We start from the raw sequence: 26,702 nt of genomic DNA on the forward strand, positions 1-26,702 counted from the left end.
CACAAAGGGGCACCTGTCAGCCCAGCCAGTGTGCCACCAACCCCTGCCAAGGGCAAGCACATTCCACCACTTGGCAAGGTGAAGAAGGGTACAGCATCCAGCAGGGGGAAGGAGCCACAACCACCCAGCAAGGCCACCTCAAAGACTCCGCCGCAAGCAACACTACTGTCAGCAGCAGCAGCCCCAGTGGGCAGCCGTCCGAGGCTGCAGAAGGGCTGGAGCCTTCCCCCACCACTGGCAGCACCTGCACCGCGGCCAGCACCGCCACCTGCACCGCTGACTGTAGCACCACTGCCAGCAGCAGCAGTCCGGGGCTGCAGGAGAAGGGCTGGAGCCTCTCCCCACCACTGGCAGCACCACCACCGGTACTACCAACACTGTGCAGCCGTAGCTGCCGGCAGATGGACTGTAGCCCTCCCTCCATGGACTATCATGCATCCTGGCCACTGCAAATCTCGTGGCTCTGACACCCAGGTGAGGGACTTTGAACTGCCACCCCTTGCATGTGCTGCATCACTGGGCACCAAGCCCCCTCCAGAACCAGTGGAGAAAGGCATTCACTCACCCTATCCTTGGCAGGATGAAGGGCACTGGGCACAAAGCCCCCTCCAGAACCAGTGGAGAAAGGCATCCACTCACCCTATCCTTGGTAGGATGAAGCACACTGGGCACCAAGCCCCCTCCAGAACTGGTGGAGAAAGGCATCCACTCACCTTATCCTTGGCAGGATGAAGCACACTGGGCACCAAGCACCCTCCAGAACGACTGGAGAAAGGCATCCACTCACCCTATCCTTGGAAGGACGAAGCGCACTGGGCACCAAGCCCCCTCCAGAACCAGCGGAGAAAGGCACCCACTCACCCTATCCTTGGCAGGATGAAGCACACTGGGCACAAAGCCCCCTCCAGAACTAGTGGAACATGTCACCGACATGAGAGACTGTGGCTTTGCACTCCCCAGGACCAAGCAGTGGGCAAACCACCCACTTGAGAGACTGTAGGTTTGCACTCCCCAGGACCAGGCAGTGGGCAAACCACCCACTTGAGAGACTGTGGCTTTCACTCCCCATGACCAGGCAGTGGGCAAACATCCCACTTGAGAGACTGTGGCTTTGCACTCCCCAGGACCAGGCAGTGGGCAAACCACCCACTTGAGAGACTGTGGCTTTGCACTCCCCAGGAACAAACAGTGGGCATGGAGCCCCCGCCTGGAGCAGTGGCATAGTACCATCTTCTGGCTGAGGTGCCCCTTCTTCCCCTTCCCTCTGAGGTGCCTGTGTGTTTTCGATCTGATGCCCCTGGAGTGTTCTCTCCGTTTTGAGGCAGGAGTCAAGTGTGGGCTTAGCCTATGTATTATAGCCCAGTGGACCACAGACTATTTTTGTGTGGATATTGTCCCTCATTTTGTATATAGTGTATATATTGTACATACTGTTTATTTATTTATGAACGTTTTTCTCAAAATTTCTAATATTACACTCATTTGACTCCATTCCTTTTGTCCTTGCATTATTCCTGAGGGTTATGGGGTGTATATGTAATGTTGTTGCATCTGTTTGTGTGTATGGTATTTGGGGTGAGGGTGGGGTGTTGCGTGTGTCACTCTCTTTTTCCTCTCCCCCGCCCCTGTGTACTAAGTGCAGTACTCACTGTGGTCGTCGTCATCGCCAGTGTTGGTACTCCTGGTAGATGAGAAGATACACCAGCATGAGCAACACCTGTAGTTCCGGCTCCATGGCATCCTGGTTCTTCCTTGAGAGTCGAGAGGTGAGTGGTTTCCCTTCAAAGTACTGTTTCTGCCGTGCTTTTGATGGCGTTGGTACCACCCCGGAAAAGCTGGCGGATGAGCGGGTTGTAATAGGGTGGGCGGTACATTGTCTTCCGCCTGGCTGTTGGTGGTGACCACCGTGGTTTTTATTGCTACCGCCGTGGCGGTCGGAGTGTTAAAGTGGCTGAATGTGTTGGCGCTTTCCGCTGTGGTCATGATTCCATTTTTGTTACCCCCAGCCTGCTGGCGGTATTACCGCCGCTTTAACACCGACTGCCAGGGTTATAATGAGGGCCATAGTCCCTGGAGCTACACGCTGAAGCCTAAATCGCCTGGGACTTTCTTAAAGACCAAATCGCCCCGATTATGATATTCGTTAGAGTGTCAGTGTTTTGAAATGCAAATACTAGCCTCTTAGTCCATTAAGAGGAACACAGTTTCCACCTGAGGTGGACTTGGTAAAAGACAGCAGAAGTCAAGTCAAGATACAAAACAGCTGTTTCACTAATCAAACCCAAGTGAATGTCACTGCAAAATGCACATGCAAGGTGAGGTAAGCATGCAACATTTCCTGAGAAAACTCTTACAGTGGTAATGTAATATCACAACATCATGTTCAGTCTTACCTCAATGTAAGTTGTACTATTGCCTCACGTGTGTCAGAGGCGTAGAAGTCAAACTGGCAATACAATGAACTTCATGTTATCAGACATAATAAATGTTAAAAATATTTAACATATTTATGTCAATAGCTACACAAAATGAGTATCCAACGGGCATTAGATTAGATTAGAGGAAATCCTGGCTGAGAAGTGATGAAAGAAGCTACTGCATATCACACGGACAGGCCTGTGTAATAATGGGTTCAGCCCACCAAGGTGAATTAGGTAAATGAAACTCCAGTATAACACAGGACAGGCTTGTGCATTAATAAGATCAGCCCGTTGATGTAATGTTTATCATGGTCAGAGTCCTTATGCATATAGACAGAGCAACATTTTGTTGTGACAGAAGCCGGAGCCCACAAAATTCAGCCTTCTTTTTGTAACTGCCCATACAATATGCATTATTTGTTAAAGCAAATGTGCTTTTAAGTTATAAGAGTCGTAGTGTCAAAAAGCCAGGTCTTAATTGATAACACTTTGTACTAGTAAAATCGCAGACCACTAGTGAGCCATGCCATCTCTGGATGAGGAAGGGCATTCATCCTATAAGAATGATGACCAGAGAACATTGGTCACTAAAGCTAGAGACCTTCACATGCAGTTCTCTTTGGAACAATCCCGTGGGCACTCTGTTGTTTCTATGATGTATCAGCATTGCCATTTTTCCTAGAAAAAAAGAAATCTGTCGTAGGGTGGAAGATGTCATTTTTGTACGGCAAGTGTTCATGCTTTGACAGTGCTCTGAGAACTACTGCAGACCTTCTGGCATGATGGAGAGAAGGAAAGATACTGGAACCTAACAGAATGCAGAGAAGCGATATGCCTGTGTTCTTTATCTTTTCTTTCGCTGTGTCTCACATTTCAGCCTCTTCATCACTTACCTCTTTGTCTTACTTGCTCTCCCTGACCTCCTACAACCATTGACTGCCATAGTCACAGCTCCCCGCTGTAAAAGACAAGTAGAGGTGGGCTAAAAATTCTGCTCCACCAGCAGAGTTTGCAGAGTTTTGCCCACTCTGTGTTCTGCAGGGAGCACGGAGTTCGGGCAAACCTCCGCCTACCGCTGCATGGCTGAGTTTTTTCTTGTGTACGGCTCCCCAGCGTTAAGCTGGCAAGCCCAAGCAGGAATTTGCGCCCCCTAGTGTGATTGTTGGACACTAGAATGCCTACAGTGAGATTTGTCAACACGGTCGCAGTAAGTCGTGACTGCTGGTGTTTAGATAGCTGCCTCTCGAGTAGAAAATCTTCTCGAGTGGCAGAAAGAAGCAGTGCCCGCTGACACTCCATGTGGTGCTGTTTACTCTTATTTTACAGCATAGAACAAGCTTCAGGTGCTCAAAATGCGAAACTCCACAGAATCTTGCTGAGGTTTTATGCAACTAAGCTGAATTCCATGGAGCGAACATCAGTGGATTCCGCCCACCCTTAAAGAAAAGTATTATGACTTCCTTTTCTTGCTGTCCTTCTGTAGCATAGAATATGTGATACTTCTGATTTTCTGTGACTGAAATTTAATCGTGTCAGAAGAGAGTCCCTGAGTATCATGCTTCTGGTCAACCCATCATTACCCTGAGTGCCAGGCATCGGCAGACAGTAAGTTGTTGTGGCCAATTCAAAAGCACTCCTTGCTTGGGGCTGGAGTGTATGCCCAGTACTCTTCTATGTCAACAAACTGCTAGCAGTCCCAATTCCTGTTCTAGCTTGCTAGGTGTAGTTCCCAGTTTTTTGTAAAGTAATTGTATGTTGGACCAAAGACTGCGTAAACTAAAAGTAGAAGAAATACAACATAAGTGAGTTTCCTTTGTGTTGCTAATGCAGTTCCCATTTAGGCCACAAATAATTTTGCCAGGCCAACGAGTACATCAACAAGAATTAGTACTGGTTCTAGAATGTGCTTCAATAAGCATCAGGTTCATGGCATGACTCTCTGACTGGTTGCTGTAGAACCTTGCCCTGTGCCTCCAAGCCTCAAGTCTGCCTTTTCTGACCCACCTAGAACAGAAGCAAGCAGCACGCCAAAGAGTCCAGATGACTGCAGCTGAGTGGAAGGTCACAGAGGAACAGGAACTATGTTTCTGAATGGAACAGACAAACTGATTGGCACTGATTCTCTAATCAAGGCCTCTTGCCCGAATGTTTAATCTTTGACCAACATCTTGAAATTTCATTCAGGCAATTTGATTCCCGAGGATTTCAGCAAATACATGGAAAATGATTAGCTAATGAGATTTTATAAGGGCATGAGAGCTGTGTTAGGTCGGGTTTTAAACCAACATGAACTATTTAGTATAGAGAATTGTGTCCATTGGCATGATAATCAGATAGAGCATGATACGAGGGTGCACCACAGAAGTGATAAGAAGTAAGATTTGCTGGTAGGCACGCTTGGACACTCTGTTACTGTGGACATGTTGGGGCAGTTCTCTAAGAGTCAAGACGGACAAGGTAGTACGGTGCTCACAGCTGCTCAGCCATGCTATGACAGTGGTTGTCATAGTCTACAGTGTTACTCAATAAGCAACACCTCACACACAAAACTACTGAATATTTAGAACCACATTCTCTGTACTATAAGAACTGAGGATCATTATTTGATTATTTGCTTCTCCTCACCTTGACATAGCTGAATATCTCTTCTACAGTTTAACCCCTCCCCAATCCCTGCTAGACTTGGAACCTGACTGCAAGCTGTGCCAAACTCCCATACCCCATCCTATTTTTCTCTGTTTTCTACTTTTCCTTGACCAATCCACCTTGAATAATTAAAACCTACCTATTGAGTTTTTTCTTGAGTCTGACATTTTGGCTTATGTATCACTCTTGTTCATTCGCCCCCACCTGTTGCAATAAATTACTTAGCCTCTAGCATCTGTTAAAAAAACTTCTTAGCCACTTTAACTGCTTTACACAGATCTACTTGCCTGGTCTTCTTTCTGGACTGCCCATTAATTTCCTCTCTTCTCACCTCCCTCTTGAGTGGTATGGGCATTATCCTCCTGACCACATCCGCCCCATCTCTGGATGCCTCACATCTACAATAATGATTCAGATGCCAGCTCTTTTTTTGTCTTTTTTGATATGATTGCCTGTCTTGTTACTTCTCTGCCATACATCCTGCCCCATCCTTCTCCGCCACCCTCACCTCCCACCTGATCTCGGGGTCTTCACCTACCCTTCACCTCCTGTACATTGAATCTGTACTAGAAGTGCAAGATTGCTTGCATTGAATTTGGTGCTGCAATCGTATTGTAACTGACAGTGTTTTAAGCACTAATTCTACTTAATATGCCTTCTGTACAATATGTTAATGTGCATCTACGTATAGGGCTAGGCATCCACATATAAATATGTCAAAAATGAAGGTCAAAGTCATTACAGGTAACTAGAATGGTGACCAGGGTAGCAGAAGACATGGTGGGATAATGCCCTTGAAGGAATTGTGCACGTCTGTGCATTGTACTTTGTTGTTATGACAGAAAGACAGGCCACTGCGCATCTCTAGCCATGTAGAATAGAACTTTACAAAGAATGCCTACCAATAATGAGTGCTATTTGACTTACAGACAGAATTTCTGATTCATCCCTTTCCCTTAGGTTTTCCAAACTGGGTTTTTAAAGCTATAATAAAAATAACTTTAAAAAAAAAATGATTTTATTGGGTTTTTCATTTAAAACACCAAGTGGCAAAAAATGATCGTAAACACATGTGAATCTGCCCAGTCATCAAGCAGATAGTCTTCCCCACATGAACAACCACCCCCTCCCCCAAACTGGCTGTTATTTAATCATTTTAGAAATAAGATATTACAGAACTGAGAAAATCAAGCAGCATAAACCTTCAAGAAATGCATAATTACATGTGAACATGAGTGTGGACAACACCAGAAGTTTATACCACTTTCCCCTGTGAGGGAGTTGTTTTGAGTCCGAGAGCATGGCCGCCCAGGTCCATAGATCTTCCTCCAATTTCTCATCCGTTTGGGAATATTTCATACGGACCTCCTCTGCCATTGCCCACTCCATGATGTCTCTAAGCCATTCAGAATATTCAGGGGGATTAGCACTCAACCACCTTATAGCTATACATCTTTTCGCTAATGTTAGGCCTAACAGGCTAAACTTCCTGCTAATAATAAAAAATAACTTTATTTTTATTTGTTTACTGTATATTTTGTATATGAACTTTATTTTAATGTACCTTCCATTCTCATCATAGAAATTGTCAGAAATATTTGCATGTATATACCAGTCACGGCAAATTAATCTCTATCTAAAAATACTTGGATTTCTGTATGAAGTGCATGTTGTTCTCTGGTGTCTTTCATATGACCTTCAATTCAGTCCTCCATATTTCCCCAGAATATATGTTCATGGCATGTGTAGCTGTAGATACAAATGCTCTGCACACTTCTGCTTCTAATGTAGGACTGGGACTTGTACAACATGTTTTTCTTCAAAGAAGTCTTGAGAGTCACAAAGTATAGTGACTCCTCCCTTAGCTTGTAATGTGCATTGGCATCAATTCCATAGTTAGATTGTATTCTTCCTCCGCTGGGGTTAGACATGCTTCACCAGGGCACTGAGTCAATTTAGTGTTTCGGTCTTCATCAGAGTCGATTGAGTTTTCCGTTCCTGATAGCCTTCTAACAATCCTTCAGTGCACCTACGTTCCATCTCGTAGTCGTGGTTCTTCCTTCAGATTCGCACAAACTGTCATCGGCGCCTTGCACGGGGCGTTGCCCCTCTTCAGTCTCTTTCATCGACTCTCACACTCAAGAATGTTAGAACTCTGATGGAAAAAGACACCTTACCAATACTGTCCACAGTGCCATTCGATGTACTTATGGACAGACCAGTACACGGTCTGCAACCTTTGTCTGTCCCTAAACCATAACCAGGCTTCCTGCTCCGCCTGCCTCACATCCCAGTCGAAAAAAAGACCATCCAGAAATGCTGAGACCATCAACTCGCTCAGCATGCCATGCAACAGCATTGTGATGATGATGATACCCCCAACATCTTCGGGGAAGAGGCCGGAAAGGGAGGGAGACGTAACACAGCCAAACAGGCTGTGACCTTCAGCTTGAAGCCCAATTTTACATCGGACTCCGAGAACCTGGATTTGCAGCCTACCACAGCTTAACGTCGGAAGACGACCACAGTGAGTACCACACCACACTACACCAAGGCACTCACCAGCCCTATGGGAGATGGACATCAAGCCAGCATTCGGGGGCTCAGACCTTTTGGCTGCCACTGCCTCCCAGCCACAGCTGGCACAACGTAAGGCTTTGGAGCCGACTACGCACCGAGCCAGCTGCATAAGACATGACCTGCCTCAACGCCAACAGCTCCACCAGTGCCATCTGGAGGCTTGATGTCTACACCGAAGGACTCTTCGGAGCCGAAACACAGATTGACATTGAAAGCAGCCTCCAAGCTGAAACATACCTTGGTGTCCAGTCGCCCGTCCATGGCAGACTCGGAAAGTCAGGAGCTTCCCATCTTACATCGTCTTCAGGAAGAGTTGGACTCTTACAGCAAAGGCTGTTCATTCACCCTCACAAGGGCAAGATCATTGCTAAGCCCCCACCACAGATGCAGCAGCAGACATGCACCACCCTTCTCCCCGGAAGCCTTTAGCTGTTGCAGATATGCTCTTTCTCTTTAAGTGTCCTTTTTTCTGTTGCATGGACATCTTTACACATTCTCATGCTCCATATCCGTTTTCACTCAGGCAGGAAAATGGCAGGAAAATGTAGCTATGGAGTCAGTGCCCATCCCCATTACCAGCTAAGGGAGAAGTCACTATACCTTGTGACTCAAAAGACTTCTTCAAACAAAAACAAGTTGTACACATCCAGGCCGAACACTAGATGGCAGGAGTATGCACAGCATATGAATCTACAGCACCACAGGCCACGAACAGATGTTTGTAGTGTAACTAACATTTTCCTTTAAAGTAATGAATGTTCAACATGCACAATATTTTTATGCAGAGAGTTGTCTGGATTGCTGATAATCACTGCCTGGATGATTCTTTGCCGCAGTACTTCAAAGTAAGTGTCTTATATATATTTCAATGTTTTTTTTTAATAGCAAATATACACTTTTAAAAAGATTGAATGTAATCTACGCGGTTTTCAGAGCACTGTACAGTAACCAAAATGTACAAAGATGCAGTTTAACATGCAGATAAGTGTGGGTAATATTTTTGAAGAAATTTGTATAGAAAAGAACAAAACCTACTGTGAGGATTTGATCAAATATAATTTGGAGTATAAGAAATATTGAGGGAACTAAGTGAAAATTCAGTTTCTTCACCAAGGGAGACCCTCTGATAGAACATATCTGTTGATGTGCAAGAGCCAAGAAAACACATTCAAGGCATTTTTAATGTTTTACAACTATTCAAATAAGCAAAAAAAATGCCCAAATAGGCATTATTCTTGTCTTTTTTTTATCTTACCCAGTTTACTAATCATAAAGTATATTTAGCTGCGAAACCACCTAGAAAAGAGAGAAAATACAAAAAAGAAAGCAATAGAGAATACTACTTTTCAACACATTATAAAGTAGTGAAAAATCAATCCTATTCTTTTAAGAATCTCAGAAGCTACCCTACCCCATCATGCGCATCAGAGTGACAAGTAGGCATTTTTTTCTTTTTTTTGTTGCAAACATTTTTCTACAGTCCTCAACTTGTCGCCAGAAAAACAGGTGGAACTCATGAATTAGAAGGAAATGCCCATGGTTAAGAACTAGAGTAACAAATAACTTTTCTTTCTTCACAGTGGAATTCACTCTAATATTCACAAAAGGAATAATAAAGTGGCAAGCTTATCCAGCCCAAAATGTTGGATTTTGTTACAAATAGAAGCCTGACCCAGCAAAGTATCTATCCTGTTGTCAGAGTCCAGATAATAATATTTAGTAGAGGTATGGACTGACCTCCAAGTAGCAGTCTTACCAGCCTCAGTAGTGGATGCATTTTTCATCAGAGCTGACTTCCCTCTTGTTGAATGGGCTCTAGGCTTGCCATGTGAGGGCCTGTTAGCATTTTCATAAAAGGTAATAATGCAAGAAAAAAATCACATGGCTATGGTCTGCATAGAAGGAGCTAGGTCTGACTAAACAGCACTATAATTAACAACGAGTTGTTTGAACCTGCAAACATCTTTAGCCTTATTTAAATAGTAATTTAAAACCCTATTCACATCAAAACTATGGAACAGCCTTGTTGCCCAGGACGATGGATCAGGGAAACGTATGCAAGGAAATACTCTGAATAATGTGTGTAAAGTATGTCGTTCCTAGACAGAAGGGTGAGTTCTTAATGACACTTTGTTACTATGGAATTGCATGTACGATTTATCAGTACTCGGAGCTTCAGGCACACTCATTTTGCGTATTCATTCTGTGGGTTTAGAGTAACAAAATGAATGTATGGTTTAAAACTCGAAAAACGACTGACTCCAAATAATATCATGAAATGGGACACATTTGGAAAAACATTTCAATATTCGAGGTTTCACACGCAGGTACATTGATTGTTCAGTATTTCGCCGTTCTTAAATTTTTGATGACTGAATTCAAGTTTGAAAATGTTACTGACCAATTAATAAGGAACCATTTAGTGGTAAGGTTTCATGATGAAATAAACACATTAGTTCATAGAGCAGTCTGAGGAGCCTGCACAAGTGCACAAAAAGCAGGTGAAGAAGCTTGAGCATGTAGTACTGCCTAGTTTTTGGAAATAAGTGGGAAAAAGTTGGGTGAAGAAAATTGGTTCCAGAATGTAGTAGTAATAGTAGAAATAGTGACGTGTTACCAGTACGGGTAATTAATTGTAATTGTTTCTATTTACAATTATTTTCTACTTTTAAAGAGAGACTGGGATGTATGAGGGAGAGGTAAGCATTTTTCCAGGCTTTGTTTTGCTTAGAATAACAAAATAATTTAAATGTCGTTTGTGAAAGATGAAGTACAAGATATCTGAGTATTCACTTTGCGGAAGGTATGCTTATTGTCAGTGTGATGATCCTTATGCTGAAGTTCAGATAGACGGGAGAGCATATCACTTGTTGTTGAATCTACATCTATTTAGGATTACAATCTTGTTTGAGAGGATATAGAGTATGATGAGTTGCGGTGAGCGTAATGTTAAAACCACTTGATGTATATGCAGCGGAACACATAACAGTTCAAGAATTCAAATGAAAACGTTCCTTAGCTTCAGTTACACACTTTCGGGTAGGTACTCTTATCTAACTGAAGAATCCTCACCTGTAATATTTCCCCCAACCGCACAAAGACATATATAGGTGCCACTCCTGTGGCTCAGGTCAATTTACAACAAAGCATTTGGCACACTTAGGTGCGTAGCAACAGTAACAGATTGTGACCCATGACAGTATGCAGAAACTAACATGGGGCCTTATTAATACCTAGAAGTCCACTCCTGAAGAGGGTAGGTCAATAAAGAATCTGCATTTGGGTAGTATCCAGCAGAAAGAGAGTTATCCAAGGTAAGTAACATGTTCTTATCATATACATTTCTAACTGTAGATTCCTCACCTTTTAAATTTATACGAAAGCAGAAGTTCCCAAAATACTTGGGGGCATATTTATACTCCGTTTGCGCCGAATTAGCGTCGTTTTTTTCGACGCAAATTCGGCGCAAAACTAACGCCATATTTATACTTTGGCGTTAGACGCGTCTAGCGCCAAAGTAGGAGTAAAGAGCGTCATTTTTTTGCGTGAACGGCTTCCTTGCGTTAATGAGATGCAAGGTAGGCGTTCCCGTCCAAAAAAATGTCTGCGACGCAAATGCGTCGTATTTATACTCCCGGGCAAAAATCACGCCCGGGAGTGGTCGGGTCAAAAAACCCTGCATTTGCGCCTCTTTTTAACGCCTGGGTCAGGGCAGGCGTTAAGGGACCTGTGGGCTCAAAATGAGCCCACAGCTGCCCTCCCATGCCCCCAGGGCCCCCCCCTGCCACCCTTGCCCACCCCAGGAGGACACCCAAGGATGGAGGGACCCACCCCAGGGACATTCAGGTAAGTTCAGGTAAGTATAATTTTTTTTTTTATATATATATTTTTTTTGGCATAGGGGGGCCTGATTTGCGTTAGCGCAGTTTAGCGTCAAAAAGTATAAATACGGGCCTTGGTGACTAAAGAGAATCTGAAGTGCAGGATGGTGAATTGAAAGCGTTCCTTCTACACAACAAAGCTGAGGAAAATGCTCATAGGACTGCAGGACGGGTGCAAGAACCACCATCCATACTCCAGGATCTCGGATGGAAAAGGCCTTGGCCACAGTCGGCATACTGAAATTGTCTTTGAGAAGGAAGTGTTTAAGAATCAAAGCCACAAAATAGGTCTGCTCCCACCATTCCTCTGGGACTTTTATTGCCTCTTTGGCCAGCAATGACGAAGCCTTTTGTCAACGATGGGGACATGTTCTACCAACGTCTCAGTGAAAACAGGAAGAACTGTAGGGATGAGTTTACAAAAATGGAAGAGCATTAACAGAATCGACAGCATGCAAGACCCACTGGTCCAAGGTGCCCACATGCCATGTGGGCAGGTAAGAGCATATCATGCATACCGGTGGCTGCAGGGGACTCCCAAAGGGGGAATCAAAGCACTTTGGCAGCGGTGGTGGCATGGGAAGAGAAAGATGAAGGCTGGCTATGTTGTTAGTGACCCCCCCATACACCATAAACCCTAGAGCCTCGAAAGTGCTGGCTGGTCTCCTGCATGGGCTGGGATGGTTGCCTCTGGTGGTAAGCCGTGCCCCAATAGTAGCCCAAGAAATTCCATACTGGCAGGCTGGAGAGGGTGAGCTCACAAAGTGGGCCTGAGCACAGCTATCTCTGAATTGCTCAAGAGCTGAACCTGCCTTGTTACCAAGCAGACTACACATGTTATTTCGACAGGGGTGTTAAACCCCTGGTAGGGTTAGTTTGTGTCATTGTAGATGTACCACCTTAAATTCACAGGTGTGTTTACGGTTACTTTTGAAGCTATGTTGATTTTACAAAATTTGCCATCTATGGGGAGAGGGAAAATACAGTGTTTATTTGAAACTAGATGTGAGAAGGCAGCACCGACATTTGTTTATAATTGGGCCCTTTTGCTGTCTTATAATTGATGTAAATGAGTGCAGGAGAGGAGATGCTCAGTCACAGATAAAAAATGACAGGGTAATTATAATATTCTTTGCATCAGGCACCCTTATATATCCATGATAACTATACTCAGTGACAGAATGAGAAACACACATGTATGGGTTACTCATTTTGTAATATTAACAACTCATAGGCTATTAGCTTATATTTCATGTAAAATGGCGTGAAGAAGTCCACTCTCAAGCTTTTTAGATTGAGTACTAAGTTGATGTAATACAGTTGTTGCATCTAGCATGATTCAAGGCAGTGAAAACTATATCAGTTTGTATCTAGATTACCTATATATGATTTAGTAGGTGGCACATACTGAAGAGGCGAAAGAGTCTTTGGTGGCACTTTGATTAGTGGTATAGATGGCATTTTGTACTTCTAAGCGCTTTGGAGGCCTATTTTGAATTGCTATCTGTAAAGAAATGTATTGTTCAAAGGTTTCTGTAAACAAGAGTAATGTAATGCCCACTGAGTGACAGCCGCTGTAGAGGTATGGTTGCACTGGCCATCCTCTCAATTTTGATTTCCTGTGGTTACACTCGTCATCATATCTAGATAGTTGAAACTTGTTGTGGTACAGTGGCCCACTGCTGGCCTCCTATCAGCCCAGCAGCTCAGCTTTACCTCTACCCCTGACTTTAGTCAAGCCCCGGACAGCTGCAGAGATCTAAGCACCAACCAGGTGCTTCTGTGCATCGGCTATGACTGATGTATGACTTGGCTCCCTCTTTGACTTCCACATCGGTTCCCAAACAGGTCTTGAACCAGTGATTTCATTGAAAGAGTTAAGAAGGAACTTCACCTCCTTCTTCCACTCCAGGCCAGTGCCATGACAGGAGACCTCTTCCTCGCCTAAATCTGTGGTACAGTGTATTGTGGTTCTGGTAATGGTGTTGCTGTGCATACAAGCAGCTGTGAGGAAGTGGATTAAGGCAGTGGTTCTCAACCTTTTGACTCCTGTGGACACCAACTTAATCATTACTGGAACCCAGGGATACCCAGTGAATCACTGTTGGAATTAGGGAACCCCCATTGAGTCATTACTTGAAGCAGGAGACCCCAGCCTAAGTATTTTCGATGATTTGAACCGCAAAACAACACACAAGAAATACAGAAACAAGAATTTATCAAACAAGTATACATAACATATTATCATTTATTTAATTCACAAAGAAATATAAAAAATAAAAAATTTAATTAGAAGGTTGGACCTTTTCTAAATTCATTTGAGGCCACTAGTCATCAATGCTATGTTCTGTTTGTTGCACTCAGACTGCTCCACTGATGAAAATGAGGACACTAACTTAATTTTTAGCCTCCAATTTTAAATTCACATTTATAGAACATTTTAAAATGTTCAGATTTACATTTTTTACTTTTTTTAAAATTAATCTGTTAATATTATGTAATTTTATAAGCAGTCGTGGATCCTCTGAGTAGGCTTTGCAGGCCCCCAGGGGGTCCCCGCACCACAGGTTGGGAACCACTGGGTTAAGGCATTGGAGCATTTCTTGATTGATACCACTCTCACCTCAACCAGTGGGGCACATTTGTACTTCTATTCTTAGTACTAGATTCCTCCTACTATTGTCAGCCGCAATTAGTAATTCATTTGTCTTTTTAGCCTTGGTGTTCATGTATCATATTGTTTACATTTTGGCGGGCAAGCTGTTTTCTACAATGAAATAAAAATCTACTCTTAGCTAATTAACCTATTATTTTGATTAAAAAGACCTCTGATCTATTTGGCACGTGAAACAGACTGTGTGAAGTCTGTCATAGGATAGTACAGTTGAATGGATTTTGAGGTGCCTGGAGAAACACCAGGGAAACCACAAATAGGATAGCTGCAGGCTCTGCCTATGTCATGGCCATTCCCCAAAGCCTGTGCCCCAGAGCATTTATGCCTTACCTAGCCCAAAATAGGCCAAGGCACTCTCACATCCATCTGCCAAGGTTGGAGTCTGTGTGTGCAAAAGTCTTTGGCTAGCAAAATGGCAGCAGAGGTCAGATGTAGGTCATAGCAGTTCTGGCTGTTGCTGAAGTTATTTAACCCTGTCCCTCAGCCCTGAAACCTTCACCAAGTCACCAGCAGTCAATGGAACCATTTTAACCACTCAGATGTGCTCTACTAATTATCCATGAAGACTTCTAACTATATGATCAAGCCCGGTTACCAATTAAATGTAGATTGCCCAATGTCCTGTAGATAGCCTCACATCCATCAAGAACAACTGTAAACACCTGTTTGTGGCGAAGGAACCACAGCAAGTTTTATATTGCTCTCCATGGGTTTCTCTTGACTGTGTGCTCCCTTTTCTGCATTGTACTTCTTTTTATTCATCAGTAGCCTCTTATGAACTTTGCCAGGATTTTCCTGCTCATGGTCGTGTTTGCCATTCCAGCATTTTACCCTTTCCTTTCTTTCTAAAAATATAGGTATGTATTATGCCACAAGCCAGTTTCCCCCTGGCGACATTATCCCTAATCAGCTTGAGCTTACTACCAGCAATAAGGCCTTCCATGTTTTTATGTTTGATATTGCATTTCCTGTATATTTCCAAACTACCGCTGGTTGTGAAGAGCATAGTTTTCATGTTGTTTTTGAACTACTACTTAGTAAATATATGCCCCTACTCTGACTCCTTTGATCTAGACTTGTTCCACCAACTACTGTTCCCACATCCACACTGGTCCTAGGTTCAGGGTTGAGCACTAGACACTTGCCAATCTTAATGATGGTTTTGTCTGGCTCCTAGCACTCCCAGTCGTTCTGACCTGTATGCTGTTTGCCACCATCTTGCCAGCTTCAGGTCTGGAGAATTCTGAGAGAGCAGTCCTCTTGTAGGATCCCAGGCATGGAAAATGAGGAGGAACAGAAGGCACATCAGAGAGATAGCGGCACATGCAGATTAAGAAAAGGTGAAAGATACAGCTCATGAATTTGAGGTAGAGTGCTAGATGATTAATGTCCTAAAACACTCTGCGTCCCCAGCTATGTCTGCCCCTGTGAATCCTTTCCTTCTTCACCCCTGCACCCTATAAGCTCTTAGTACAGGTGTATTACGTTGGAAACAACGTGATAGCATAGTTTGTAACATAGGAGCTTTTGTGTGAGGCTTAGCTTTTTAGTCCTGGGCAGAGGCCATCAGATTTACACAGCCATTTTACTCACACTGGAATGGAGTAATTATTGATTGAGTTTGTTATGGGAGTTAGAAATATGAGAGGCTCTGGTGAGGTGGTTTGGACAGAAACCTGACCAGTAGTGGGTCAGGTTCAGAGAGCCCAGGAAGCAAACTCATGAAACATGGGAGTTCTGTTTGTGTAATGCTACCATGAACTTCAAAGTGTGGGTCAATGGGAAGATGGTAGCTACTTTTGATGAGTTATTCAGTTTGTTGCTAGTAGAGAACTTTTGGATGCTTGTCCCGTGGGTTGCGCAGTTACCTTGCTGACATACATTGTGCTGACTCCAAGCACTTAGCTGTTGCAGCTGACTTCTGTGTTGCCAATCAGGTGAACTGGGAGCGAGAATCTAGTGGACAGTCAGCGTACAAAATGCAGAATACTCTTGCACGTAAGGAATCCAAGGCTGAAGGAGAAACATTTGGGTAGGGTCTTCAAAACTGGAGCTGCAAAACATTCTGTACCAACGCTAGACAAGAAATATGATGGCTCCTGTGATTGAGGAGACCATATCCACAAGGAGAGTCATCCTACATGCCCTGCCAACACATACTGTATCAACATGCTGACCTGACCTTAATCAGATTCCTAAGAGTACGCCCTTTGAGGTGGTTTTGATTTTCAGGGACGCATGGTCAAAGAAACTTTAGATTCCTTTGCTTGTGCATAGGGATTTACTTCTTGCACTTTTATGAACTCTAGAGCCAGACTTGCAGTGTTTAATGAGAAGTGTGTTGCTCTGACACCATTTTGGAAAGGCAGTATTAGTACTGTTGAATATCTTTTTATAATAGGTGACGACTCTATTAAGTTCCCTTGCTACTTGTTACTTTGCAAGTCGAAGGATGGTTTGAGCTTATTAAGGCATATGGTAGGTACAATCTGTTGATGGATTGTCTTTTTGGAAACAGCATCATTCAGTTGAGGTTCAGAAGTTGATCTTAGAAGACAGTCTGTGTAAAGTCAAGGCAAACCACAGCTCTACACTGCTGCTGAGCCTGCTGGAGAGCCCTCAGAATCTTCAAGCCCATCGGGGGTAAACTTGAAATGATATTGGAGATAGCACATTCCCTTTTTGTCAAGAGGTTTTACATTAAGGAGGCTCTGACAGAATGGAGTTTGAGTAGATACTGCAAAAGTGCCCCAAGTTATTCAGTTTGTGCTTTGAAGCAGAGTCTCAGACTGAAGCAGAAATGACCAGGGCCTAGTCGGAGGTTAGTAATGCCAGTGTCATAGGAACTTTCTGATAACATTAGTAGCAAGTACCTTGTGCAGAGCACCACAGGGTCAAGACGACAAAAGAGATGTTCTTCCTGTATTTCAACCGGCCCAGTATGACCATCATTTAGGAGAAGTTTTGCAAATCATTTCCTGCTTGCAAGAAGTTTGGTAAGTAAGGTGAGTAGACAACTGCTTCTCTTATACAGCTACAGTTATTGGGAATCCTGTTTCATAGACTAAGAATGGACGCCAATGGTATTTTGGTTCATCATACCATTTTGTGCATCAAGTACATATTTGTGGTATGACACAAGGTACCCCCATGTGGTGGCTCTCAGAAGAATAATCACCCAAACCCTTGTTTATTGGGAAGTGCTCTGTTGGAAATGTTGGTTGTTTCACTCCTGTTGTCTTCCGTAAAGAAGTTGTTTCATACAGATGACTCAACTTCATGGCGAAGTACGTGAAGTCCATATGGGGGCAGGAGTAGGATTAACTATAAGCTCTCTTTCTGATCCATCGAATGGCCAGTCAATGCAGTGGAGAACGCAACACACTCAGCAGTTTGATTGGTGCTCTAGAAGCCCTATTACGGAGTAAGTTGGGGCATCCTCCTGCCATGTCTGTTTTGTTTGTTGCCTACAGGGAGGTGCTACAGAAGGGTGCTAGGTTTAGCTTCTCTGAGTTGCATTTTTGCCACTCAGTCCAAGGCACCTTCACCTTTGTCAACAAGGACTGGAAGGACAAACCAAGGCTTTCCTACAAGTGACACTTGACTGCTGTAGGAAAATGCCACTGTTGGCATGGTTACCCCCTAACCTTTTGCTTTTTGTTGATGCCAGCTTTGATTGAAAGTGTGCTGGGACCCTGCTAACCAGGCCCCAGCACCAGTGTTCTTTCCCTAAAACTGTACCTTTTTCTTCACAATTGGCACAGCCCTGGCACACAGATAAGTCCCTTGTAAAAGGTACCCCTGGTACCAAGGTCCCTGTGGCCAGGTAAGGTCTCTAAGGGCTACAGCATGTATTATGCCACCATGGGGACCCCTCACCCAGCACATGCACACAACCTCACAGCTTATGTGTGCTGGTGGGGAGAAAAAGACTGTCGACATGGCAATCCCCTCAGAGGGCCATGTCCACAAACCACTGCCTGTGGCATAGGTAAGTCACCCCTCTAGCAGGCCTTACAGCCCTAAGGCAGGGTGCACTATACCACAGGTGAGGGCATAGCTGCATGAGCACTATGCCCCTACAGTGTCTAAGTCAATTCTTCGACATTGTAAGTGCAGGGTAGCTATATAGAGTATATGGTCTGGGAGTTTGTCAAAAACAAACTCCACAGTTCCATAACGGCTACACTCAATACTGGGAAGTTTGGTATCAAACACCTCAGCACAATAAATCCACACTGATGCCAGTGTGGGATTTATTGAGAAATGCACACAGAGGGCATCTTAGAGATGCCCCCTGCATGCCAGCCCAACTGCTAGTGCTAGGCTGACTGGTCTTTGCCATCCTGCCACTTCCAGACCAGTTTCTGGCCACATGGGGTGAGTGCCTTTGTGCACTCTGTGACTAGGAACAAAGCCTGTCCTGGGTGGAGGTGCTTCACACCTCCCCCTGCAGGAACTGTAACACCTGGCGGTGAGCCTCAAAGGCTTAAGTCTGGTGTTACTGCGCCCTAGGGCACTCCAGCTGGTGGAGATCTCCCCCCCCACCCCCCCAGACATAGCCCCCACTTTTGGCAGCAAGTCCAGGAAGATAATGAGAAAAACGAGGAGGAGTAACCCCCTGAGCCAGGTCCACCCCTAGTGTGACCAGAGCTGATTTGACCCCTCCTTAGAAAATCCTCCATCTTGCTTTGGAGGATTTAGCCCAATAGGAATAGGGATGTGCCCCCCTCCCCAAAGGGAGGAGGCACAAGCAGGGTGTAGCCACCCACAGGGACAGTAGCCATTGGCTACTGCCCTCCAGCCCTAACACCCCCCTAAATTTGGTATTTAGGGGTGACCCTGAACCCAGGAAATCAGATTCCTGACGACCTACAAAGAAGAAGGACTGCCTAGGTAAGAAGAGAAGAAGGAAGACGACAACTGCTTTGGCCCCAGCCCTACCGGCCTGTCTCCTGATTCAAAGAACCGGCACCAGCGACGCATCCTGCTGGCCCAGCGACCTCTGACGACTCAGAGGACTGCCCTGCAACTACCAAGGAACAAGAACTCCAGAGGACAGCAGAAATGTCTACCTAAAGCAAGAAGAAACCATCTTTAAAGGGACTCTCACCTCACTCCAGAAGCGTGTGCCCCCACCACTCTGCAACTGATGCCCCTGGCCTGAGTCCAGAGAAACCAACAACCCAGAGAGGATCCCTAGGTGACTCTGACAACGTGTCCACCCTGGGCTAACCTCTCTGCACCCCCATGACGCCTGCAGAGGGAATCCCGAGGACCCCACCTGACTGCGACTGCCCGGGATGAAGAAACCCGATGCCTGGGAGAAGCAGTGCACCCGCAGCCCCCAGGCACTTGAAGAACTGACCACCGGTGCAGCAGTGACCAGCAGGCGGCCCTCTGCCTTGCCCAGTGTCTGGCCTGAGAAGTCCCCCTGTAACCTGCTTGCAACATCTGAGTGAACCCCCCACCGTCCCTCCTTTGAAACGTATTGCAAACCCAACGCCCTGTTTGCCCACTGCACCCGGCCACCCCTGTGCCACTGAGGGTGTGCTTTGTGTGCCTACTTGGGACTCCTAACCCCCCCCCCCCCACCCCCCAACCCAGTGCTCTACTAAACCCTTCTGGTCTGCTCCCCGAGGACGCAGGTACTTATCTGTCAGCAGACTGGAACCGCAGCACCTCCTATCTCCATAGGTGCTCATGTAATTTGGACTCCTTTTTGACCTCTGCACCTGACCGGCCCTGTGTGGCTAGTGCCGGGTGTGTGGGGTTGACTTGAACCCTCAACGGTGGGCTACCTGTGCCCCAGAGACTGATCTTGTAAGTACTTTACTTACCACATTAACCTAAATGTCCTTACCTCCCACAGGAACTGGTGAATTTTGCACTGTGTCCACTTTTAAAATAGCTTATTGCCATTTTATGCCAAACTGTGTACATTACTGTTTTGATTCAAAGTCCTATCTATACCTATGCAAAGTACCTTACATTTAATGTACTTACCTGCAATTTGAATCTTGTGGTTCTAAAATAAATTAAGAAAATAATGTTTTTCTATATGAAAACCTATTGGCCTGGAGTTATGTCATTGAGTATGTGTTCTCATGTATTGCCTGTCTGTGTACAACAAATGCTTAACACTACCCTCTGATAAGCCTAACTGCTCGACCACACTACCACAAAAACAGCATTAGTATTATCTATTATTGCCTCTGTCAAGCCTCTTGGGGAACCCCTGGACTCTGTGCACTCTATCTCTCAGATAGTATATACCGAGCCAGTTTCCTACAACTGTAAGTCATTTGTCAAGAAGTCACTTCACATGACAGACCTCTACTGCTGTGCGGACTACAGCAGGCTTGATGTTTCCCCAAAAAAATGGATACACACCTGTTTCTTTAGCTGACAGACTCATTGACAAGTTAAGGGCTGCTCATTTTTGTGAGCAACCTTAGTATTAACCATAAGTTAAGGCAGATTGCTATGAACTAGTTCCATGAAGAAGACAGTAATATCTATAAAACCTGGCGTCTGTGGTGTGGTTTTGCCCAGCTTTTTGCCTACCATTCTCCTGTACACTTTACCACTATTAACCAATGCTAAACTGCTTGTGCTCTCTCCTTTAAACATGTCAAATAGCTTACATCCAATTGACATATTTAGTGTGCTTGTAATCCTTAGTAACGCCGTACTATATGTACCAAGGGCGTGCAAATTAAGTGCTACTAGTGGGCCTACAGTAGTGATTGTGCCACCCTCTCTCAGGCATGCCATTGCAGCCCATATGTGGTTTTAAACTGCCATTTCGACCTGTCAAAGAATAAGCTTTTGCCAGGCCCAAACCTTAATTTTGTATACATTTATCACCACCACCTCCCATATGGCAGGGTGCTGTGTATTTATAAAGTTGGACATGCACTTTTAAGTTTTATATGTCCTGGTATTACAAAACTCTTAAATGTGTTTTTTACTACTGCAAGGATAACATTGGGTTACCTTACTACATTTTGTAAGTGCTAACTTTTGATTGGGATCAAGTAGGAATGTCAAGTTTGGTGTCTAAGAATTGTAATCGGAAACCCTGTTTAACGGTAAAGTCGGATTTTAAGTAACAATTCTTAAAATGCCACTTTTAGAATGTTGGCATGCTCTTGTCTTTGGTGCCTGTATCCCGGGTCACATGACTAGGTATAGCTGGCAGTTGGTCTTTTTTTTTTTTTTTTATTGCTCCCAGACAGTGAGACAAAGGGGGAATAGGTGTTAACAGGATGGGCGATCTCTAACTTGATTTGGTGGAGAGACTGTCACTTACCACACTTCCACATCACAAAGCCTCTGCCTGAGCACCGTCAAGAAGGGTTTAAGACTAGTCTTTTGTGCCCCCAGGCGAGCTGGGGCTAGGGCAGGGAGGCAGGAAATCCCAGAACTTGAAACATCCAGAACTTTCTGCTTCAAAGCTAGCCCCAGGTATAAATATTGGACCCTCATACACAACTCTTCAGTATACCTCTGGACCTGTGGAATACTCAGAATACTGCTGTGCTACTCTGCTGTAAGGACTACTATTCTGCTGCCCTGCTACTCTGCTGCCTTGCTGTCTGAGTGGAAAGGACTAGACCTGCATTATAAACTCAGGACCACCAGTGTGACTCCAAAGGATAGTTGGCTGGCTTCCTGTTCAGAGCCCCGGGGACAGAAAAGGCTCCCCACCTTGAACACAGCACCTAGACAGTGCTTTCAGTCTTGTCCTTCCAGTCCTGGACCCTTTGAAGCTGCCCTGATTGGGCTCTGCCAACCCAACTGTGGTCCATTGGGCAGAGTCGAAGCAGCGCGAAGCATCTCCTAGCAGCATTACATCGGTACTGCTGCTACATGACGCTTCCCCGCCGCAGGACTTTGCAGCTTCTAAGAACTGCTGCAGTTCAAAAACCACGCATCTCATAGTCCCCCGGAACTGCCGCTGCAGGATGTATCCTTGACAAGGGATCTTTCAACGCTGTGCGACCAGAATTTAAGGCACTCTGTTCAGCCGGCCTAACTTGGTCCCTGTATTCTGCCTGTACTCTGACAGTCACCTCAGCCTGACCAGATAACGACATTTGGCACTTTGTGCTTTTAGGCACTATTTCCATTTAACTCTTTAAAAATTCAGGTCTCTGGTTCTAGTGAGTGGATATGTCGTTGTTTTTGGTTCAAATAATTTATTACGTTTTTTCTAGGTAGCACATCTCGATGACCTGATTCAGGCCACCATCAGTCATGGAGTGGGAGATCCCAGATATCAATACCTGTGCTAACAACTAGGGAACATCCCACAAAGGGGAACTTGACTGTGGTTTTTCAGTAGGCCTTTGCCCAGCTGAAGAAGTCATGCACCAACATTGAAAGTGTTGGATTTCATTTTTGAGGATCATCCTTCGACCAAAACATTGACACAATTCTTTTTAAACTCAATGAGGGGGATTCAGGTCATCTAGTGGCTTTTATTAGCCAACATACCGGTGGCAGAACTTGACAGCAAATGAAAAGGAATGATTTGCAATTCTGTTGGCATTGAAAAGGCTCTGTTCCTACTTGCTTGAGACACCTTTTATTGTACAGACCAATTACAAGGCCAGTTCTTCGCATTGGGAGGTGGATATATTTTAGAGAGAGTTTATCCAGTTGTACAAACAGGATTCTCATGGGCATGAATAGTTCCATGGTTCAGTCTAATCTGACAGAGAGGTGTACTACAAGGACATTTCAGTAGATCAATATTGACTTTCATGAGAGTCCTTGGGGGGAGGGGCTTTTAATCAGCCTATGGTCAATAAGTTTATTAACACTTAAGAGGACAGAGTCTAGTTAGAGTAGTGGTTTACTGTCATCCGGTAAAAACCAACCCGTGAAAGTTTTTTTAATTTTGATTAATGACAAGTATATTGTCTGCAATTTCGTCATTTATTTTATTTTTGTTTAATAATGGCTAGAAACTGTATAATGTCTTTCTTCATCTTAAGAATTCTAATGATTGTACAGATATTGCCTAGAACTTCCACGAGATGTGGGCAGTAAGTAAATAAGTAAATGTACACCATGCCTCTCATTACAAGTTGTAACCGTCGTGCGGCCGCACTCCCACGGTGCCCATTATGACATCCCCGCTGGGCCGGTGGGGATGTGGGCCGCAACATGGGAGCCAGCTCCAAATGGAGCCGGCGGTGTTGCAGCCGTGTGACGGGTGCAGTTGCACCCGTCGCGCTTTTAACTGTCTGCTGAAAAGCCGCATGGGGCGCTGTCAGGGGGCCCCTGCACTGCCCCTGCCCATGACAGGTGTAGTGGCTGTATCTGTGAATGTTGGTTTGGTGTCTGCAGGTGTGTCAGGTGTTGTGTCTGTGATGCAAGGGGTGTTGAGGGTGTCAGGGCAGGTTGTGACTGTTGATGTGTCTGCAGGTGTATGTTGCTTGTGTGCATGCCACTGGTGTGTCCTGTGGTGCTTGTGTTTGTCAGAGCTACACTTGGATGTTGAAGTGGATGCATGCGTGTCCGTCTGTGTGCTTTGGCTGGTGCAGGGAGAAGGGTTTGGGATTGGGAAGAGGAAGGTGCAGGGTTACAGAAGACAAAGGTGACTGGATGCCTGAAAGGATCTCTGTAGGCCAGCCAATGCATCATGAATGCCCTCCAGGAATGCATTACTCTGGTGCACATGAGTTGCAAGTCCCTGGATGGCATTCATGATGGTCGACTGACCCACAGAGATGGACCTCAGGAGGTCAATAGCCTCCCCACTGAGGACAGCAGGGCTGGCAGAGGTGCCTGCGGCAAAGGAGACGCCCACCCGCTTGGATGAGCGGGCACGGACAACTGGGTGGGAAGCTTACAGGGAGGGCCATGGTAGAAAGGGGAGTGGCAGATAAAAGATGGTGCTGGGGTGGTCCCAGATGGGTCCGCCAGGGAGTGGCCGCTGGAGGAGGATTCCGAGGATGATGTTGTAGATCCTGTCTCCCCCTTGGCACTCCCCTCGCCTCCGACCACTGGGTCTCTCGCTGTCGGTGGTCCAAGCACTCTGGGTCCCGTGGCCGGCAGAATCCCCACTTGCCTGTGCCCTATCTCTTTCGCCTGCCGATGCTGATGCACACAAACAGAGGGAGTAAGAGGGAAAGAGAGGGTCATTGCATTCTTAACATAAACATATTACAGCATTCACAACTTTTTGTATACAACTCCTGCCAGGGAATTCCCAGTTTAAAACCCTCTGGTCCTACATAATATCAAAATATGATAGTTCAAAATACCCCATTTGTCATATGTCCCTCCAACATCATAAGCCAAGTATCTGAACACTACTTGACCATCCCATCAGATCACCTATACCTCTAAGGCAGAATGCTCATCATGGCCTGGCTAAAGCAAATATTTCATCCCCATACTGCTCATCACTGTCCTTCATCTTATCAGTCTTAAGGAAATGCAGTTGACAATTAACACCATAGCATGGCTACTCTGACTACACACCTGCCCAGTCCATCACCAAAAGTCATGTTCCATGCAAGGAAAGTAATTTCTCATCACATACGACACAGCACCTAGCCTTCCGATCACATGCCTAGCTAATCTTTCTACCTTTACATACTTGACAATTGCAACATACACTGATGAATACACAACATGTGGCAGTCCCATACAGTGGCCCTCTGTGACCGGGTGTTCCCGGCAACCGCGGCTCGACATGACGTATCGGACCAGGCCGATACGTCATGTCCGCGTCTCCCCGTTGCCGGGGCGACGCGACATGAGCGAGGCAGTAGGAGGGCCGTTGCCTGGGAAACCGGGTGGGTTTCCCGGCGCGGCGTGGCCAAAAGAGAGAACGGACCCGGAACAAGGAGAAAGGAGACCGAGGAGAGGAGAGCCCAGGAGAGGAGACCGGAGGAGCAGGAGAGGAGAGCCCAGGAGGAAGGAGACCGAGGAGAGGAGAGCCCAGGAGAGGAGACCGGAGGAGCAGGAGAGGAGAGCCCAGGAGAAGGAGACCGAGGAGAGGCGAGCCCAGGAGAGGAGACCGGAGGAGCAGGAGAGGAGAGCCCAAGAGAGGAGACCGCAGCAGAGGAACGCCACAACGCCAGCCACGACCCTGGAGGGTCGTGGCTCACCAAGGTACGGTCCTTGTGGACCAAAACAAAGGCCATATCAGACTAGGGACTGGGGAGGGGATATAGAGGAACAAAAGGGAGGAAAGGGAGGGAAAAGAAAGGGGCACAATAACGAGCACGTATGAGCACCCCACAAATCTATGACTAGAGATTGAGAGCACCTATCCCCCAACTCCGCACAGACACCCACCCCTCCTTATCGTTCCTACCCATACCCAGACAAGACTACAGAGAAAGAGTGAGATAACCTTGGTTAAACCCCATACTTACCCGGGTGTTGTTTTCCTTTGTTTTCCGGTATCCTGGAATCCATCTGAGGGGACCCGCCAGAAGTCACCCTGGAAAAGAAACAAGAGACATTGAGACTAAATCAACAATACAGGAAACTGAACAATAACACCGCAAACCCTAAGGAAACCCCGCCCGCTTGGTTATAAACTTCATGTTTTTTCTTTATTCCACCTTAAACTTAGAATAAAAATCCCACCATAAACTAAACGCATACCTCGTCGTAGTTTGTATATTGTTCGATCTGTCACACCCTCCCAATTTGATATTCCCTGTCTGGATAACAGCTATGTCAATACATGTACCAAGTCTGACAGGATGTTCTGCAGTCACTATTTACAAACATTGCCAAATACACCATAACTCCATGTACTGCAACTGTGGGCTACCTAGCACACATGATACATCCACAGACAATCACAGAGAGCATAGTTACAACAACAATACCATGGACAACCTACAATTTTCTAGGAGGGCTCATAATATTCCACCTGACATGCTGATTCAGAGCAATGACATGACAACATGAGTACACCTACTTCACTTACAGCTGTCTTGACCTGATTCCCACAAGCTAGGTCCTAAGAAAACACTTATCCCATTGAAAACCAATGTACACCTGATTTACACATGCACAAACACGACTGCTATCTCACTGACAACATATCCCACAACAACAACAGGTGTTTGTGAAATGGAAGTACAGCTACACCATGAAGCTGGCTTTAATGAAGTGAGCCAAGGCCAAATCCTGTCCAAACAGCCCACTTCAGCTACAGTAAGTATAGCAAAGAATAGCCCACTATACATGATCAGCCACCAAGTATCCACTGAGACATGATGTAGGCAGGTAATACCATATGTAGCACTCTTCTACGTATGGCATTGGCATATCTAGAATGAACAAAGCACATTGTCTAAGGGTAAAACTGCCTAGCCACTTACCTCCTCTACAACAAAGGCATTGGGATACAAGTTATTTGTCCACATGTCAATGTAATGTTAAGAAATGCTAAGAGCTAGTACACAACATGAGTCCCCCATTGTTGGATGTCCATCCGTTACAAACTTCACATACCTC

At 45.3% G+C, this 26,702-nt stretch overlaps 1 protein-coding gene across 4 annotated transcripts in view; it reads left to right on the forward strand.

Annotated features, from left to right (window-relative positions):
• Positions 1–26,702, forward strand: part of TMEM220 (transmembrane protein 220) — a 178,758-nt gene that overhangs the window by 123,950 nt on the left and 28,106 nt on the right. For 3 of the 4 annotated variants that reach the window (XM_069200392.1, XM_069200390.1, XM_069200389.1), the window contains one exon: positions 8,432–8,491. The exons of the other annotated variant lie outside the window; for it this stretch is intronic. In XM_069200392.1, coding sequence (XP_069056493.1) covers positions 8,432–8,491 — 60 coding nt within the window. The remainder of the gene's footprint in view (positions 1–8,431; positions 8,492–26,702) is intronic. 4 annotated transcript variants of the gene reach the window in all.

The sequence above is a fragment of the Pleurodeles waltl genome, chromosome 7, assembly GCF_031143425.1.
Source record: "Pleurodeles waltl isolate 20211129_DDA chromosome 7, aPleWal1.hap1.20221129, whole genome shotgun sequence".
NCBI lineage: Eukaryota > Metazoa > Chordata > Amphibia > Caudata > Salamandridae > Pleurodeles > Pleurodeles waltl.